Source organism: Phocoena sinus, chromosome 15 (assembly GCF_008692025.1).
Source record: "Phocoena sinus isolate mPhoSin1 chromosome 15, mPhoSin1.pri, whole genome shotgun sequence".
Taxonomy (NCBI): Eukaryota; Metazoa; Chordata; class Mammalia; order Artiodactyla; family Phocoenidae; genus Phocoena; species Phocoena sinus.
The window spans coordinates 41,546,141-41,566,610 of NC_045777.1; the positions used below are offsets into that span (position 1 = coordinate 41,546,141).

The 20,470-nt window shown below is 36.8% G+C and overlaps 1 protein-coding gene across 1 annotated transcript in view; it reads left to right on the forward strand.

Moving 5' to 3' along the window:
- Positions 1-20,470, forward strand: part of MACROD2 (mono-ADP ribosylhydrolase 2) — a 2,059,152-nt gene that overhangs the window by 1,179,164 nt on the left and 859,518 nt on the right. The window contains exon 6 of the mRNA XM_032606628.1: positions 5,807-5,928. Coding sequence (XP_032462519.1) covers positions 5,807-5,928 — 122 coding nt within the window. The remainder of the gene's footprint in view (positions 1-5,806; positions 5,929-20,470) is intronic.

A 20,470-nucleotide genomic window follows, 5' to 3' on the forward strand; every position in this document is an offset into this window, starting at 1 on the left:
ATATATATAAAACCCATTTTTTCTGTCCATTCATCCATCAATGGACACTTAGGTTATATCCATATCTTGGCTGTTGTAAATAATGCTGCAGTGAACATGGGGATGCAGATATCTATTTGAGATGTTTTTCTTTCCTTTGAATAAATACCCAGAAGTGTAATTGTTGGATCATATGGTAGTTCTATTTTTAATTTTTTGAAGAACCTCCATACTGTTTTCATGAATGACTGCATGGAAATAATCATATCAGTTTTTCCTATGATATCTTATTTATCTACCACAACACTTGGTATTGGATAAACATGCTAACCCCCAAAAAGCCCCAGGTGTCTGGTGAATCCTTCATTGTGCCCGTTTTAAAACTTGTCCACAGATGCTTTGCTACTTCTCCCATCAAGAGGTGACGTCTGCATGATTCCACTTGAAATGGGTGGAATTTTGTGACAGTTGCAACCAATCAGGTGGTAACACTGTGTCGTTCTCAAGGCTGGGATAGAAAGGATAACACAGCGTCCACCTCTGGCGCACTTGGTCTTGGAGCCCTGAGCTGTCATGTGAGCAAGCTGACTGTTCTGAGGCTTCCGTAAGGAAACCCAAACTGGCCCCCATGGAAAGTCCCTGAGACCACAGGAAGAGGGAGAGATATCTGGCAGGCCGGCCTTTAGCTGCTGGAACCCACACTATTCCACTGCCAGCCACTACCCAACTACAACCATATGAGAGGCTCCATGCCAGACCCCCTAGTTGAGCCATTTCAGAATTGTTGATCCAGAAAAGCCATAAAAAATAATAAAGCGTTGTTGTTGTCTTAAGTTATCATGTTTTGGGGTAATTTCTTTCACAGCAATAGCCAATCAGAATTTGCATGTATACAAAGTATGAGGCTAAAGTAATGGAATTCATGATAAGCATGACAAACTTCATACATACAAATGTATGCCATTTCCTTCAATAAGTAGCCACACTGGGAAAAGTTTATTCATAATCATATTGTCTCTGTGATGGTGTGTCTCCCCACACTGATCTGTGACTTTGGGCATAATTCTTTCTCCTGTGGATCCACTGAGCAAGGGAAAATAGATTAAATTTTCTCTACTGTCCTTTTCATCTCTAAAAATTCTTGACCATTATAAAAAATTCTTTGGTAACTGAGATACCTGAGAAATATGTTCCTGTCCTACATATTCACTGTAAGGTATCTAGGACTCAGTTTGCATATTAAAATTATAGTAAAACTTTAAATATAAATATAAGCCATATAGGTAAAAAATGCCATTTTCCCTACCATTTAAACCCTGAAAATAATTGTTTTATATAAAGAGATTATTGAGAGTAGCAAAATAAAAGAAAAATATACCTAGTGGAGTTATTATTTTAAATCCCTTGAAATTATATAAATATTTTTAAGTGTATTTTCTTGTTTATAGTGATATAAGATCATCTTTAGAGAGCACATTAACAGTCTTTATATGTTGTAGGAATATGGTAGATGGAATTCAGGAACTTGGTTTAACCATATGATCTTTGTTTTAATACTTAATTTAATTTTTGTATAGGTAACACATTCACATAATTTGAACATCAAAAATATTAGTAAACAGTGAAGTGTCTTCTTCCCATATTTGGCCCTATCCTTGTAGTTTTCATAGGTTAACCACTGCTGTTAATTACTTGTTTATCCTCCCAGAGATATTTTATACATATATTAACTAAAACAAATATGCATTCTTTTCTACACCTGTGGAGGTATTTTTACACTAATGGTACCATGCTTAACATTTCTGCATCTCTTTTCTTCCCTCTCTCCTTCCCTCCCCCCCTCCCTTCTTTCCTTCCTTCCTTCCTTCTTCCCTCCCTCCCTCCCTCCCTCCTTTCCTTCCTTCCTTCCTTCTCTTTCTCTCTATCTCTTTGTTTCTTTCTTTTTCTTCCATAGTAATATATCCTGAATATCTTTCCATATTCATACATAAATACCTTCATTGTCCTTTTTACAGAAGCATAATGTTTCATTGTATTAATGTACAATTATTTCACTAGTCCCCTACTGATGGACATTTAGGTTGTCTCCAAACATATCATCCAGAGAATATATTCCTAGAAATAGAATTATTATACCAAAAGGAGTCTACATTTGTAATTTGGAAAGATATGGTTAACCACTCTCTCTGGGAATGGTGCCAGTGTGCATTTCATTGTATAGGCATGTTGGAGAAAACTGAACCATGACTGATGTTCGTTTGTCTGGAAAATAGTGAATTAGACTACTCAGAACCTATAGCTTCATTCTTGATAGACATGTAGAAGCGGGATTGTATTTGAGAGCTGCAAAGAATCTTAGAGGCCATCTTATTCAACTCCTTTTAGGTTTTAAGACCAAAGCCCAAAGAGAAGAATGACTTGCCCAAGGTCAACAGCTGGTTAGTGACAGATCTGGGACTTCTGACAATTATAATCAGATCTTAGGGCTTACAGTCTGGTGCTCTTTCCACACCAGAGGAAAGGTAACTGCCACTCCTGCCTGTATGCTCAAGATGCCTGGGACGCCACTGCTACTGATAATTAGTATTTCTTGAGTGTCTGCGTGTACCAGGCATCAGATAAAACACTTCTATTTACATTATCTTATTTATACCATGGAATCCACAAATTCATGGGCAGGATAATTGCATAAATTGAATGCATGTATCTCACGTGTCTCACGTGCATATGTCCGCTCTGAAGGTTGTATTGTGTTTAATAAAATGTAAATTAATACAAAGCATCATTGAAGTTTTAATAGCTGTTTTTCTCTAACTTGTTCTCAATCAGTGGATTTTGAAACTACTACTGTGAAAGGGTAGACCATAAGACTTTTGATATGAAAAAGAGGATCCTTATACTCAAAACGCTTGAGAGCCACTTAACAGTGTTTAAAGTCCTTTTAACTGCCCAGACATCATTCTGTACTCCATCTGGCTCCATTACAAGGTTAAATACTAATGATGCCACAAGCACAGAAGAGACCACAGAGATCATCTAAGCAGCTGATTCATTTTGTGGATAAGGAAACCAAGGCAGGGACCAATGAAAGGATGGCTTCATCTGGGTTACTCCACTAGTCAGGGCTGGAGCTGGAATCAGAAAGCAGGCCTCCTGACTGAATTTTATAACAGGAAAAGGGGGAGCTCCTTGGTGTGTCAGAGTCACCCATAAGTACTATAAACAATTAAAATAATGAAGAAAATTTCCTTTCGAGCCTTACAGGTTTGTGGATCTGAGGGGTTGTGATATTGGTCGATAATAACACTTGATCTTGGATGCTGTAAATTTAATACAGAGCATAACCAACAGAGATCAATATTTTGATGTTGAGGATGCTTTTATTGGCTCTTTGTCCTCAGACTTAAATTAAATGGGGAAGTGAAGAAATGCAAGGAATAATTTTTCAAAAATTCCATGTAAGTTTTGCAGAGAAAGATGGCTAAGGGAGAAAGCAAAGGAAACATTTATTTATTATGTCATTATTTCCTGCCCTTATGGACTTCTCTCTCTCTCTCTCTTTTCTTCCCATTAATGCCCCTAAGCCCTGTGTTCACTTGGCAAAAGTAGACACATCTTTATGACCTGGATAAGAGACATTTATTCTTGACCTTCTCCATCCACAAAATAAGGAAACCAAGGTCATATCCTGTTGCTCTTTTATATGGTATTTGATGGACAGAGGCACTGGGGATGAGGTCTAAGAAAACAAATAAAACAAAAGAAACAAAAGACATAGATTTCACCTTCAACAATGGCAAGGGGGGTGGTGCCAAAACTGCCCTGGAATAACAGGGCGCAGGTTAATCTGTGGAAATTTAGGCCCATGAGGGACTCTGCAAACCTTAGGTTTAGTCAAATGTATTTTGGAAACAGAGCATTCTGTGTTCATCACCCCCCTCCCTTGTGGAGACTCACAATTCATTGTAGCATCCTAAGCGTCCAGAGGAACCCTACACTAAGGTAACTGATTGACTTAATCTCACCTGGTGATCCCCAAATTTAATTGACCTTTAAACCCATATCTTACTGAACCTGCTTTGGGACATCCTGTTGCAATTCTTATTACAAAAACAATATTAGTGTGTGTGTGTGTGTGTGTGTGTGTGTGTGTGTGTGTGTGTGTGTGTCTGTGTGGTTTTGTTTTGTTTTGTTTTTTGCTAAATACAACCTAATCTCCCTTTATCCTCTCGTTCTATTAATATGTCGTAGCGGTTCTCACTTTAAAGCCAGGTTTGTCTGTGAAATAACATCTGCATAAACTCACTAATGAGGTTTCTGCCTATTTTGATAACAAGATATCATCTTCAACATTATCTGACAAGGGTTTAAATACTGTTTAAAGTCATTAAAAGTTGAAATCAACATTTGGGGATTTTCTCAACATTAAATAATACTCTCAACATTTAGCAGACAATTAACAAAAATCTTTCTCTTAGTGATTTATTTTCTGCCATTTAAATTTCATATGCAGTTTAAAACTATTCCATAGTCGCATTTTGGTAAAGCGTTCTTATTCTCTTGTTACTGTTTTTGAAATTAAGTGGTACTGATTAGCCAAAGCAAGTCATTTATTTTCATTATAATACTCTAATGACAAAATTTCTTTTTTGATCAAAGTTGATTAGTTATTGTTACTCACATCATTTAAATAAGTTTATAATCCAGATTAACAGGTAAGACTGAGAAGCAGGAGTTACAAAGCATTTTCAAGTAATTTGTATTCAAATTTGGTCAATTTCTTACAACCATTATTGACTTAAAATGAGGACAGTTCTATTTAATTAAGTTCCTAAACTTAAATGTTTATGGATACCACAATGACTGGTTTTATATGCCAAAACAAAAATTTTAATTTTGTGTTTTAAATATAAATAGAGGATGAAAAGTACAGATTGATTTTTGAAAATTTTAATATAGTGAAAAACAGAAGTTAAGTAATTATTAGGAACCATTATCCCCAGCATACCTCACGTGTGTGAGGATAAGTAGGTTACATTGTAAATTGGTAGGGATGTTTAAAAATTATTCCTTTTATAACGCATATATATGGAATCTAGAAAAATGGTACAGAGGAACCGCTTTGTGAGGCAGAAATAGAGACACAGATGTAGAGAACAAACATATGGACACCAAGGGGGGAAAGGGGTCGTCGTGGTGGTGTGATGAATTGAGAGATTGGGATTGACATGTGTACACTAATATGTATAAAATAGATTACTAATAAGAGCCTGCTGTATTAAAAAATAAATTTAAAAAATAACCCTTTTAGTGTTATTACTGATTATTATAAATTCTTTTGCCACATTTCCAGGAACTTGCCCTTCTTTATTTTGTACAATGCCTGATACTGTTGTCTTATTTATAAGTAAGGTGATGTGTAACTTCACATCAAGTGATTGGTACTTCCTTCCCATGTCAATTCAGAATGTTCATTTTGTAGGCAACTGTTTCTCAGTTTATTTCCCACTGAGGATTTGTCTTCTGCCAGCGTGCCTTTTATTCACACCTTATATAATCTGTTATGCTTGGATCTGACCAGTAGCGATGGAACAATTTACTGGTAGGGGATTCCTTTTCACAATTATCACCTTCCTGGAAATTTGCCTACTTTAAAAAGCTGTGCTATCAAAAATCTTTTACCAGAGAAGCGTTTGCATCATCAGTATTTCTTAGCTTGCTTGTCTCCAAGCTCCAACACAAATACCTAAAATAAATAAAGCACCAATTATGTGAAAAGTGAAAAATATCTTGCTTATCCTATTTTTCCTTCCTTTTGTATTTACAGATGTTATCCATACCGTAGGACCAATAGCCAGAGGCCATATTAATGGTTCCCACAAGGAAGACCTTGCAAATTGCTATAAATCATCTCTGAAACTGGTGAAAGAAAATAACATCCGATCAGTTGTAAGTACTTTTATGCTTCTTATTTCTTATTCTTTTTCAGCCTCTTTATACTGGAAAATCAATCTTGTCCAAAATGAGGGTAGAATATCATTTCTATAATTCTAAAAGCTAAGTTTAACGACCTTAGTACGTGATGTAGTCTGTCGGTTATCGTGACTCCACTCGTTTGTATACCCTAAATATTGGCCTAATTGTTTTAGAATTTAAAAGTATAGAGTCCCAGAACTGGAACCATCACATCTAATTTATTTTCTCCTTGTTGCCCTTATCTTTTGAAGAAAATGTTTGTGAGTGTGTGTGTGTGTGTGTTTTACCTTGAAAGATGTTATTCTTTTAGATTGATTTTGGTCTTCCTAAACTAATACTCTGTAGTTGGGTATGCCACATCCCTTCTTAGTTCTATCAATTTAGATGGGAGAGTTCAGAAAATGTGGATCTAATCTATTTCCTTAGCAGTAGGCTGAGATGAAAGGGGGTCTCCTCTAGCTGGATTTGGAGGTATTTATTCACCTGCTTTTCTTTTGCAACATGCCCTACATTTATTACATCTCAATTACACCAGTAAAATAAAACTATGAGAAAAATGAGAGTGTAAATACCCAATCGTAAGTTAATTTGGGCAGAATCCCTTGGGTGTTTCAGATAGATGTTAACCTTGCCGAAATCATGGAACAGGAAGATAGTTAAACACTTGACTTCTTAGCAGGCTGAATGGATCAGCATTGCTTGCGAGTTCACAGAAGTGGTGGTTTTATTATTTGCATGAAGGAGCATTGAGAGTCAGACACATTTAGATAACCCTGGATGGTTGCTGTACTTTTCATGCATGATTATAATTATGAAGTGCCTTTTCCAATGTGAGTTTGCTTAAAATAAGACAACTTTTTTTCAAGCCAATTATACCGCCTTTTACATCTTTGCCTACTTGTTAACAGAGCTAGATATTTCATCTCACTCTTTGATTTTTAAAAATTTTCTCTTTGCAAATGAATCAATAAGTTAGACACTATTTTGTCTTAGAGGAGAAAGCTGAAGTTCAAAGAGGGAGCAAAGTAAGCTACTAAACCAGTTGACTCATTTTGTTCTCTAAAGGAAAATAACAAAATCAAAACAGTGTGCACTTTCTGGGAATAATTAAAATTTTGTCAATATAGCTTATTGATTAAAAGAGGCAAATGGGGCTGAAGTGCTAAGAAAAATGGATATGTATAGAAGTTTCCAACTTGGGAAATATGGACCTTGCGACGTGAAGAGAATATGCTAACAAATTCACTGACATCTCTAATGATTTTCTTGAAGTCAGTAAAAAGTAAGAAGAAACTAGCCCATTAGAAACAGTGTAAAAACATCACCCATCCTTTTAACAGAAAAAATAAACATCCCTAACTATGATGACCTTAAAATAATCATATCTGCTGTTACTGTACTTGCTACCATGAGGTAAAGAGTGGAAGAATTATCGACTAAGTTAAATTAACTTTTATCAGATGCCCTACAATGTGATACTCTAGTCATCCTGAGATTGGAATTAGGTCTATTCTATGTTACCATGTTTGATGATGATTTTGAGGGGTTAATTACATGTTGCTTGGATAAAATTAGCACGTGGTGGCACTAAACTGAAGTCATTGCAATGTTAGTAAATAAAAATGGAGATGGAAAATATCTGCAAAATATGAAGGAAAATGTCCAGCTAAATTAATCACCACGTTCTTACATGGTTGACTGGAGTTGCCATCGAATATCTTGTCTCATATTCTTTAAAAAAATCTGCCTTCATTACTTCTTTATTTCTTTTCTTTTTTTTAATCGAACAATATTGACTTACAGTGTTGTATTGAATATAGTTCCCTGTGCTATACAGTAGGACCTTGTTGTTTATCTTGTTTATATACAGTGGTGTATATCTGCTAATACCAAGCTTCTAATTTACCCTGCCCCTTTGGTAACCATAAGTTTGTTTTCTGTGTCTGTGAGTCTGTTTCTGTTTTATAAATAAGTTCATTTGTATCATTTTTTTATACTCCACATATAAGTGATATCATATGGTATTTGTCTTTCTCTGTCTGACTTACTTCACTTAGTATGATAATCTCTAGGTCCATCCATGTTGCTGCAAATGGCATCATTTCATTCTTTTTATGGCTTTCCATTTTGTATATGTACCACATCTTCTTTATCCATTCATCTGTTGATGGACATTTAGGTTGCTTCCATGTCTTGGCTATTTAAATAGTGCTGTTATGAACACTGGGGTGTGTGTATATTTTCAAATTACAGTTTTCTCCAGTTATATGTCCAGGAGTGGGATTGTTGGATCATATGGTAACTCTATTTTTAAAGGAAGCTTCATACTGTTCCCCATGGTGGCTGCCTTTCTTTCATTTCTTGCAGGAGGAAATGGGGCTTTCTACTTTATATGGAATGGAATGTCATGTTCTTGACCAACATTAAAAAAAAAATGATGCTAATGTCATCAAATCCTTGTCATATGGGGGGAAATGGAAAATTCTTAGAAATGTTATCATGACTGGATACATCTTTTATTGTACAGGCTTCCACTTTATAGACGTTACTATAGATGGGGAGAGATGTCGGATATCAAAACCCTGGTTAGTAAGATGGAAAATAAAGTTAACTTGAGCTCATTTATATGCATGTCAAAGAAAATTTCTCATAAACCCTTTTATCAGATCAGCTTAGTGTGACCATGGAAAAGTCATGTCAGTATTTTGTAGCCTCAGTTTCCATATACAAAGAATCAGTAAATTATTACTGTCTAAATCATGAGGCTATTATGGGGATCAGTTGAAATAATGGATGTAAAATAACTGGGAAATGCATTCTCTATAAAAGTATTTGATAATATTACTTCAAGTGTAAGATATTTTCACAGTTTATGATTTGGCAAATTTAGGACATTGAGATCATTCTTGCTTTGATATTCTGAAACCCAGACCTCTAGACATTATCATATCATTTCTTGATGTTTTTATACAGAAATAAATTATCATGAAATACCCAGTCAGTATATTTGTAAAGGAAAATCTCAAGTTTTTCTTCCTCTTATGTGGGGAAAAATCTCATTCTTCCCTAGTGTGTGTTCCTTCCCTGTGAGTCTCCTTTACTACTCACACAGAACTGTTCGCTCATGACATTTCTGGTCACCAAATGTGTGGAGGTTTTTCCCACATTAAGCAATTATCTGCAACCCCACCTAGGTGTCCTATAATTTAACTCAGTTCTGACACTGTGTACCTGGAGATAGCGTCAGACCCCATAGATTCAGGGCTCAGTCCCACAAGACTGCCACCCCTCCCCCGCCCTTCACACACACCATTAAGATGCCAGTTGCAAGCTCAGGTTGTCACCTATGCTTCTGACCTACTAGCTATAGATTGGAAGGTCCAACGACCCTCTGCTTGGGTTCAATTAACTTGCTAGAGCAGGTCACAGAACTCAGGGAAACACTTACATACATGTACCAGTTTATCAAAGGATGTGATAAAGGATTCAGATGAACAGCCAGATGAAGGGATACATAGGACGAGGTCTGGGTGGGTCCGGAGCACAGGAGCTTCTGTCCCCGTGCAGTTGGGATGGGTTTTTATCCTCCTGGTGTGGATGTGTGCACCCACTGGAAGCTCTCCAAACCCCAAACTATTGAGGTATTACGGAGACTTACTCACATAGGCATGATCAATCATTAACTCCATTTCCAGCCCCTCTCCCTTGTCTGGAGGATGAGGGATGGGAATGAAAATTCCAAGCTTCTAATCATGTCTCAAGTCATCCAGAAGCCCACTCAGAGTCAATTCATTAGGACAAAAGATTCTTCTAGTGCTCTAATCACTTAGAAATTTACAAGAGTTTTAGGAGCCCTGTGTCAGGCATGGGATCAAAGACAAATTCTAAAACAAAAGCTGCTCCCATGTTCTTATCACTTCAGAAATTACAAAGGTTTCAGGAGCTCTGCGCCAGTAACTAGGGACAGAAACCAACATATATTTTCTATTATCTCATACTACTGTGTTTATTTAGGCAGTTAAAACTATTAATGTTGCTAATAATGATTAATATCATCTTATTCATAATCATTAATAATATCATTGTTAATATTACCAACTCATGTGTGTACGGACAGCACAGAACATGCCACAAATCCTTATTGCTCAGTAGATGCACTGAATTGAATTAGATTATACTAATCTTGTCACCACATGCAACTGTCTTAAATTTGTAGTCTAATTTTTAACTTAAAAAAATACTCTTACGTTATCATGGTTTCTTCCACTATGTGTTGTTTTACAATAAAGCTACCAAAATAAATAAGGAGTAACTAGCTAAGGTGGGGTAGCAGATGTGTAACAAAGTGGCTATAAGGCAGTGTGGTAAATGCCATAAAGGGAATGTATTACTCTACTGGTCTGGATCAGCTAGGCTGTGCTACACCTACAAATAACCTCAAAATCTTAGTGGTCTACATTCAGAGACCCTGGCATATTAGGCATCGCATTGTCTCTGGGCTCTGCTATTTGGAGCTGACAACCTCCTCAGCCATGGAACTTTGCAAAATCATGCATAAACCTTTTACCGTCTCAGATTAGAAGTGACACACATAATTTCCGCTTCCATTTAATTGGCCAGAACTATTCACATAGTCCTGCCTACCTGCAAGTGGGCCAGGGAAATGTCTGTGAATAAGTGAAACATTTGATGGTACCACTTTTCTGCCAAAATGAAGCCAAAGGCTTTGGGGTCACAGCAGAGGGGTCAGAGATGTATGCTTTACTCTAATTTCTCTGAAGGAATGTATTCTTCAAAATTTTGCTGGCGGTAAACCAAATAATATGATCGTATATTTATTTAATAAATAATAAGACCTACTGTGTTCCAAGACATTTTTAGATATCTCCTAAGACCTAGAGGATATAATGTTTACCTTCAAGTATATAATTTGTCTCAATCTCCTGACCATCCAGACAAATAAATAGACCAGATCGTCATGTCCATTGTATGATTTGAGAGTACTCTCTTGTTCTCTCATCACTTTTAAATATCTTCCCATGGAAGCCTGAAATTCTGTAATTAATGAGTAATTTATGATGGTCAGGAATTGTTCTTTCTCTGCAATTTTCCTTTAAAATGCAAATACTCAGGAGATCAGCAGATGATTAATTTCCTAATACCTTAATTTGAAGAAATTTATCAAATTACTTTTCACTTTGGCAGGATAAATTAGAGGACAATAAAAGTAACAAGCACTCAACCTGAGGGAGAATTGGAAGGGAGGTTGGGAGAAACAGGAAACAAAGTAGGGTACAAAGAAATTTCACTGACCTTCTAGTTGTGCTAAAAGGAGATACTTTTTAAATAGAGAAGAAGGAAAAGCAAGTCGCATAATTATCTAGGAATAAGGTAGTTATTTGGTTACTGGATGTGACATTTGTGGATACAATATTTTGCTATGAAAAAAAATTATTCCTTTTATTAATTTAGAAGAAAAAATTTCCTTAAATTTTTCTCCTGTATCCATTCTTTTGGTAACTTTTTAAAATATGTACCCACATGTTTGCTTTAGGTTGTAAAAGAATAAAAATAAATTAATCAATAAATCTAATGGTTCATTTTACAGTGGCAGCTCTCTTCTATGAATTATTAATTAGAACAGCTTTATTAATACCAAGGATGTTTAAATTTAGGGTTTTAATCATGCAATCTCACCATAGAGAGTTTCAGGTGAAAAATCTGACCAATCTTTCATGCGTCCTAGATGTGGTTTGTGCAAGTACCTTATTCCGTCCAACTTACTTCAAACATTGATTCAGTTATTTTCCTCCAACCATGAGTTCCCCTTGGGCAAAATTCAAATGTATGCAAATTTACTTTGGTATACATTCTTGACAACCTTGAGAATGTTGATTCCAGTGTAAGCAAAAAGCGTAAGTCACCATGTAGGTGATAACTAGAAATAGAATGAACTGGAAATGGACATAGGGAAAAAAATGAAAGAAAAGTCAAGGAGGGTGCAGATTTTCTCAGTAAAACATTGGAAAAGATAAAGGTAGATGTCAAAAAATAGATCCAGGTCTTAGAACCACAGTATTCTAATGCATGTAACTTGAGAAATGAATAAGCAGTTGCTCATGAAGTCAAGCAACTGAATGATTTTGATTTCTAGGACAATGTTATGTCCTGAGAAAATGAAAAGGGTGTTGTGGCACTGGAGGAGGACTGAACATATACAGAATATCCTTTTGAATGTATATTAGCTAAAACATGCAAATGGAAATTGTTTATATTGGTGAAACCTCAGGGGCAGAGGTAGGGTTGAAGACAGGAAGGAAAAATTTCTGTGGAGAAAGGGCTGGTAAATAGAGGTTAATAATACTGTATCCATTATCACTAGATGCTGATGTAGAGTTATTAAAGTAGCATAGGTATTATCTTATATGTCATGCTGCTTTTATCGTTTTTTGTTTAAGTGAACATAGAAATATAAGGATTTTTATGTTATTATTGACCTCTATTTCTCTCTCTTTTATTTTTTTTTTTTACAATATGATTTAAAATTTCTCAATGTCAAATTCTTTTACCACCAGGTTCAATCTTAGGAACCTAAACCATGCTGTTCAAAGTGATCTCTTCTCTCAGCATCAGTTAAAAGGCATAAATTCATGTTTGCCAGTGATATTAGGTATTCAAGAAAACTGCTTTTAACTGACAAAATATAGTGTACCCAGTTTGACATTCTTAGAGTGAAAACATGCAATAAAAAATAGATGTTTTCATTAAAATGATTAGGATGTGAAAATAAACCATATTTTATGTAGGTTAAAAAATGATTTTCCCACGAGGTATAAGTAATAATTGATATATGAATTTGGTAGTTTTCTGTGATTATGGGCAGACTAAAAGATAGCTGTTTGTTTGAATGGTGTATACCACTGTGGTTTCCATATGAGTGTGATGCTAAGTGAGTTATGGACTGAAAACAATTGTAAATCTTCACTGGTAGGAAACATCCAGTGCCCATAGAGTTGCCTCAAAGCTAGATGATGTTCCCTCCATGAGTCATAAGTTTTGAGAAGTAATACTTTCCAGTGGAAGAGATGCTGGACCTACCGTACCTCTAGGCACTGTGGCAGTAAGTAAGTTTGGAATTCTGCATTTAATTGTTTCACTGTGGTGTAGGTTTTCATTTTAAGACATAGTCAAGTGAATCTTATTTTCTTATACAAGTTCCCTTCTGAGAGGGTTGCCATGGCAATGAGTTCTCAGCCTCAAATTCTTAAATGCTGGTTTTATTTCATTATCTGAGTTTCCATTACAGGCCACATCAATCAATGCAATCCTTTCTACAAGAAGACTTCTGCAGCCTTAAAAAGCTGACCCTTTAATTTGTTACCTCTGCTCCTCCGACTAACTTGATATCACAGTTTTTTTTTTTTTTGTAGTCAATGTGTATATCATTTTATTTTATTTATTTTTTGACATTGTTTGAGATTTTATTTTAATCTGAAGACAACTGAAGTCATATTTTCAGCACTTTAAAATGGGATTAAATAATATAATTTTGTTATACCATGTAGCTTCCATGCAAAATAGTGTATCTGTCCCCATGTGTGTGTGTATATATATATATATATATATATATATATATATGTGTGTGTGTGTGTGTGTGTGTGTTTGTGTCTATATCTATCTATATCTATATCTATCTATATCTGTCTGTCTATCTATCTATCTATCTATCTATCTATCTATATATCCTACTGGTTCTATTTCCCTGGTAGAACTCTAACCAGTACAGATTTTGGTATCCTTATATCTTTTTTCTTTGTTTGTTTTCACATGTTTATTGGAAACTTGGTGTGTTAGTTTCTGCTTTATAACAAAGTGAATCAGTTATACATATACATATATTCCCATATCTCTTCCCTCTTGCATCTCCCTCCCTCCCATCATTGCTATCCCACCCCTCTAGGTGGTCACAAACCACCTAGCTGATCTCCCTGTGCTATGCAGCTGCTTCCCACTAGCTATCAATTTTACGTTTGGAAGTATATATATATCCATGCCACTCTCTCACTTTGTCACAGCTTACCCTTCCCCCTCCCCATTTCCTCAAGTCCATGCTCTAGTAGGTCTGTGTCTTTATTCCCGTCTTACCCCTAGGTACTTCATGACCTTTTTTTTTTCCCTTAGATTCCAAATATATGTGTTAGCATATGGTATTTGTTTTTTCTCTTTCTGACTTACTTCACTCTGTATGACAGACTCTGGGTCCATCCACCTCACTACAAATAACTCAATTTCGTTTCTTTTTATGGCTGAGTAATATTCCATTGTATATATGTGCCACATCTTCTTTATACATTCATCTGTTGATGGACACTTAGGTTGTTCCATGCCCTGGCTATTGTAAGTAGAGCTACAATGAACATTTTGGTACATGACTATTTTTGAATTATGGTTTGCTCAGTGTATATGCTCAGTAGTGGGGTTGCTGGGTAGTATGGTAGTTCTATTTTTAGTTTTTTAAGGAACCTCCATAATGTTCTCCATAGTGGCTGTATCAGTTTACACTCCCACCAACATTGCAAGAGTGTTCCATTTTCTCCACACCCTCTCCAGCATTTATTGTTTCTAGATTTTTTGATGATTTCCATTCTGACCAGTGTGAGATGATATCTCATTGTAGTTTTGATTTGCATTTCTCTAGTGATTAATGATGTTGAGCATTCTTTCATGTGTTTGTTGGCAATCTGTATATCTTCTTTGGAGAAATGTCTATTTAGGTTTTCTCCCAATTTTTGGATTGGGTTGTTTGTTTTCTTCATATTGAGCTGCATGAGCTGCTTCTAAATTTTGGAGATTAATCCTTTGTCAGTTGCTTCATTTGCAAATATTTTCTCCCATCCTGAGGGTTGTCTTTTGGTCTTGTTTATGGTTTCCTTTGCTGTGCAAAAGCTTTTAAGTTTCATTAGGTCCCATTTGTTTATTTTTGTTTTTATTTCCATTTCTTTAGGAGGTGGGCCAAAAAAGATCTTGCTGTGATTTATGTCATAGGGCGTTCTGCCTGTGTTTTCCTCTAAGAGTTTGATAGTGTCTGGCCTTACATTTAGGTCTTTAATCCATTTTGAATTTATTTTTGTGTACGGTGTTAGGGAGTGTTCTAATTTCATACTTTTTTTTTTTTTTCTGTACACGGGCTTCTCACTGTTGTGGCCTCTCCTGTTGCAGAGCACAGGCTCTGGACGCGCAGGCTCAGCGGCCACGGCTCACGGGCCTAGCCACTCCACGGCATGTGGGATCGTCCCAGGCTGGGGAACGAACCCGTGTCCCCTGCATTGGCAGGTGGACTCTCAACCACTGCGCCACCAGGAAAGCCCTAATTTCATACTTTTACATGTACCTGTCCAGTTTTCCCAGCATCACTTATCGAAGAGGCTGTCTTTTCTCCACTGTATATTCTTGCCTCCTTTATCAAAGATAAGGTGACCATATGTGCATGTGTTTATCTCTGGGCTTTCTATCTTGTTCCATTGATCTATATTTCTGTTTTTGTGCCAGTACCATACTGTCCTGATTACTGTAGTTTTGTAGTATAGTCTGAAGTCAGGGAGCCTGATTCCTCCACCTCTGTTTTTCTTTCTCAAGATTGCTTTGGTTATTCGGGGTCTTTTGTGTTTCCATACAAATTGTGAAATTTTTTGTTCTAGTTCTGTGAAAAATGCCACTGGTATTTTGATAGGGATTGCATTGAATCTGTAGATTGCTTTGGGTAGTATAGTCATTTTCACAATATTGATTCTTCCAATCCAAGAACATGGTATATCTCTCCATCTATTTGTATCATCTTTAATTTCTTTCATCAGTGTCCTATAATTTTCTGCATACAGGTCTTTTGTCTCCTTAGGTAGGTTTATTCCTACATATTTTATTCTTTTTGTTGCAATAGTAAATGGGAGTGTTTTCTTAATTTCACTTTCAGATTTTTCATCATTAGTGTATAAGAATGCACGAGATTTCTGTGCATTAATTTTGTATCCTGCTACTTTACCAAATTCATTGATTAGCTCTAGTAGTTTTCTGGTAGCATCTTTAGGATTCTCTGTGTAGCGTATCATGTCATCTGCAAACAGTGACAGCATTACTTCTTCTTTTCTGATTTGGATTCCTTTCATTTCTTTTTCTTCTCTGATTGCTGTGGCTAAAACTTCCAAAACTATGTTGAATAAGAGTGGTGAGAGTGGGCAACCTTGTCTTGTTCCTGATTTTACTGGAAATGCTTTCAGTTTTTCACCATTGAGGACGATGTTGGCTGTGGGTTTGTCATATATGGCCTTTATTATGTTGAGGAATGTTCTCTCTATGCCTACTTTTTGCAGGGTTTTATCATAAATGGGTGTTGAATTTTGTCAAAAGCTTTCTCTGCATCTATTGAGATGATCATATGGTTTTTCTCCTTCAATTTGTTAATATGGTGTATCACGTTAATTTTTGGCATATATTGAAGAATCCTTGCATTCCTGGAATAAACCCCACATGATCATGGTGTATGATCCTTTTAATGTGCTCTTGGATTCTGTTTGCTAGTGTTTTGTTGAGTATTTTTGCATCTTTGTTCATCAGTGATACTGGCCTGTAGTTTTCTTTATTTGTGACATCTTTCTCTGGTTTTGGTATCAGGGTGATGGTGGCTTCGTAGAATGAGTTTGGGAGTGTTCCTCCCTCTGCTATATTTTGGAAGAGTTTGAGAAGGATAGGTGTAAGCTCTTCTCTAAATGTTTGATAGAATTCACCTGTGAAGCCATCTGGTCGTGGGCTTTTGTTTGTTGGAAGATTTTTAATCACAGTTTCAATTTCAGTGCTTGTGATTGGTCTGTACATATTTTCTATTTCTTCTGGGTTCAGTCTTGGCAGGTTGTGCATTTCTAAGAATTTGTCCATTTCTTCCAGATTGTCCATTTTATTGGTATAGAGTTGCTTGTAGTAATCTCTCTTGATCTTTTTTATTTCTGCAGTGTCAGTTGTTACTTCTCCTTTTTCATTTCTAATTCTATTGATTTGAGTCTTCTCCCTTTTTTTCTTGATGAGTCTGGCTAATGGTTTATCTATTTTGTTTATCTTCTCAAAGAACCAGCTTTTAGTTTTATTGATCTTTGCTATCATTTCCTTCATTTCTTTTTCATTTATTTCTGATCTGATGTTTATGATTTCTTTCCTTCTGCTAACTTTGGGGTTTTGTTGTTCTTCTTTCTCTAATTGCTTTAGGTGCAAGGTTAGGTTGTTTATTTGAGATGTTTCCTGTTTCTTAAGGTAAGATTGTATTGCTATAAAATTCCCTTTTAGAACTGCTTTTGCTGCATCCCATAGGTTTTGGGTCGTCGTGTCTCCATTGTCATTTGTTTCTAGGTATTTTTTGATTTTCTCTTTGATTTCTTCAGTGATCACTTTGTTAGTAAGTAGTATATTTTTTAGCCTCCATGTGTTTGTATTTTTTACAGATCTTTTCCTGTAATTGATATCTAGTCTCATAGAGTTGTGGTTGGAAAAGATACTTAATATGATTTCAATTTTCTTCAATTTACCAAGGCTTGATTTGGGACCCAAGATATGATCTATCCTGGAGAATGTTCCATGAGCACTTGAGAAGAAAGTGTATTCTGTTGATTTTGGATGGAATGTCCTATACATATCAATTGAGTCCACCTTGTTTAATGTATCATTTAAAGCTTGTGTTTCCTTATTTATTTTCATTTTGGATGATCTGTCCATTGGTGAAAGTGGGGTGTTAAAGGCCCCTAATATGATTGTGTTACTGTTGATTTCCCCTTTTATGGCTGTTAGTATTTGCCTTATGTATTGTGGTGCTCCTATGTTGGGTGCATAAATATTTACAATTGTTATATCTTCTTCTTGGATTGATCCCTTGATCATTATGTAGTGTCCTTTTTTGTCTCTTGTAATGGTCTTTATTTTAAAGTCTATTTTGTCTGATATGAGAATTGCTACTCCAGCTTGCTTTTGATTTCCATTTGCATGGAATATCTTTTTCCATCCCCTCACTTTCAGTCTGTATGTGTCCCTAGGTCTGAAGTGCATCTCTTGTATACAGCATATATATGGGTCTTGTTTTTGTATCCATTCAGTCAGTCTGTGTCTTTTGGTGGGAGCATTTAATCCATTTACATTTAAAGGAATTATCGATATGTATGTTCCTATTCCCATTTTCTTAATTGTTTTGGGTTTGTTATTGTAGGTCTTTTCCTTCTCTTGTGTTTCTTGCCTAGAGAAATTCCTTTAGCATTTGTTGTAAAGCTGGTTTGGTGGTGCTTAACTCTCTCGGCTTTTGCTTGTCTGTAAAGGTTTTAATTTCTCCATCAAATCTGAATGAGATCCTTGCTGGGTAGAGTAATATTGGTTGTAGGTTTTTCTCCTTCCTCACTTTAAATATGTCCTGCCAGTCCCTTCTGGCTTGCAGAGTTTCTGCTGAAAGATCAGTTGTTAACCTTATGGGGATTCCCTTGTGTGTTATTTGTTGTTTTTCCCTTGCTGCTTTTAATATGTTTTCTTTGTATTTAATTTTTGACAGTTTGATTAATATGTGTCTTGGTGTATTTCTCCTTGGATTTATCCCGTGTGGGACTCTCTGTGCTTCCTGGACTTGATTAACTATTTCCTTTCCCATATTAGGGAAGCTTTCAACTATAATCTCTTCAAATATTTTCTCAGTCCCTTTTTTTTTTTCTCTTTTTCTTCTGGGACCCCTATAATTCGCATATTGGTGCATTTAATGTAGTCCCTGAGGTCTCTGAGACTATCCTCAGTTCTTTTCATTCTTTTTTCTTTATTCTGCTCTGCAGTAGTTATTTCCACTATTTTATCTTCCAGGTCACTTATCCGTTCTTCTGCCTCAGTTATTCTGCTATTGATCCCTTCTAGAGTATTTTTAATTTCATTTATTGTGTTGTTCATCATTGCTTGTTTCCTCTTTAGTTCTTCTAGGTCCTTGTTAAATGTTTCTTGTATTTTGTGTATTCTATTTCCAAGATTTTGGATCATCTTTAGTATCATTATTCTGAATTCTTTTTCAGGTAGACTTCCTATTTCCTCTTCATTTGTTAGGTCTGGTGGGTTTTTACCTTGCTCCTTCATCTGCTGTGTGTTTTTCTGTCTTCTCACTTTGCTTATCTTACTGTGTTTGGGGTCTCCTTTTTGCAGCCTGCAGGTTCGTTGTTCCCATTGTTTTTGGTGTCTGTCCCCAGTGGCTAAATTTGGTTCAGTGAGTTGTGTAGGCTTCCTGGTGGAGGGGACTAGTGTCTGTGTTCTGGTGGATGAGGCTGGATCTTGTCTTTCTGTTGGGCAGGTCCATGTCTGGTGGTGTGTTTTGAGGTGTCTGTGGCCTTATTATGATTTTATGCAGCCTCTCTACTAATGGGTGGAGTTGTGTTCCTGTCTTGCTAGTTGTTTGGCATAGGGTTTCCAGAACTGTAGCTTGCTGGTCGTTGAGTGAAGCTGGGTCTTGGTGTTGAGATGGAGATCTCTGGGAGACTTTCTCCATTTGATATTATGTGGAGCTGGGATGTCTCTTGTGGACCAGTGTCCTGAAGTTGGCTCTCCCACCTCAGAGGCACAGCCCTGACTCTTGGCTGTAGCACCGAGAGCCTTTCATCCACACGGCTCAGAATGAAAGGGAGAAAAAGTAGAAAGAAAGAGGATAAAATAAAATAAAGATGAAATAAAGTTATTAAAATAAAAAAAATTTAAGTTAAAAAAAAAGTACGGATGGACAGAACCCTAGGACAAATGGTGAAAGCAAAGCTTTACAGACAAAATCTCACACAGAAGCATATACATACACACTCACAGAAAGAGGAAAAGGGGAAAAAATAATATATCTTGCTGTCAAAGTCCGCCTCTTCAATTTGGGATGATTCGTTGTCTATTTAGGTATTCCACCGATGCAGGGTACAAGTTGATGGTGGAGATTTAATCCACTGCTCCTGAGGCTACTGGGAGAGATTTCCCTTTCTCTTCTTTGTTCACACAGCTCCCGGGGTTCAGCTTTGCATTTGGCCCCGCCTCTGCGTGTAGGTCGCCGGACGGCATCTGTTCTTCGCTCAGACAGGACGGGGTTAAAGGAGCTGCTGATTCGGGGGCTCTGGCTTAGGCCAGGGGGAGGGAGGGGCACAGAGTGCCGGGCGAGCCTGCGGCGGCAGAGGCCAGCATGACATTGCACCAGCCTGAGGCACACCCTGTGTTCTTCCGGGGGAGTTGTCCCTGGATCCTGGGACCCTGGCAGTGGCGGGCTGCACAGGCTCCGTGGAAGAGGGGTGTGGATAGTGACCTGTGCTCGCACACAGCCTTCTTTGTAGCGGCAGCAGCAGCCTTAGCATCTCATGCCCGTCTCTGGGGTCCGCGCTGGTAGCCGTGGCTCATGCCTGTCTCTGGAGCTCCTTTAAGTGGCGCTCTTAATCCCCTCTCCTCGCGCACCAGGAAACAAAGAGGGAAGAAAAAGTCTCTTGCCTCTTGG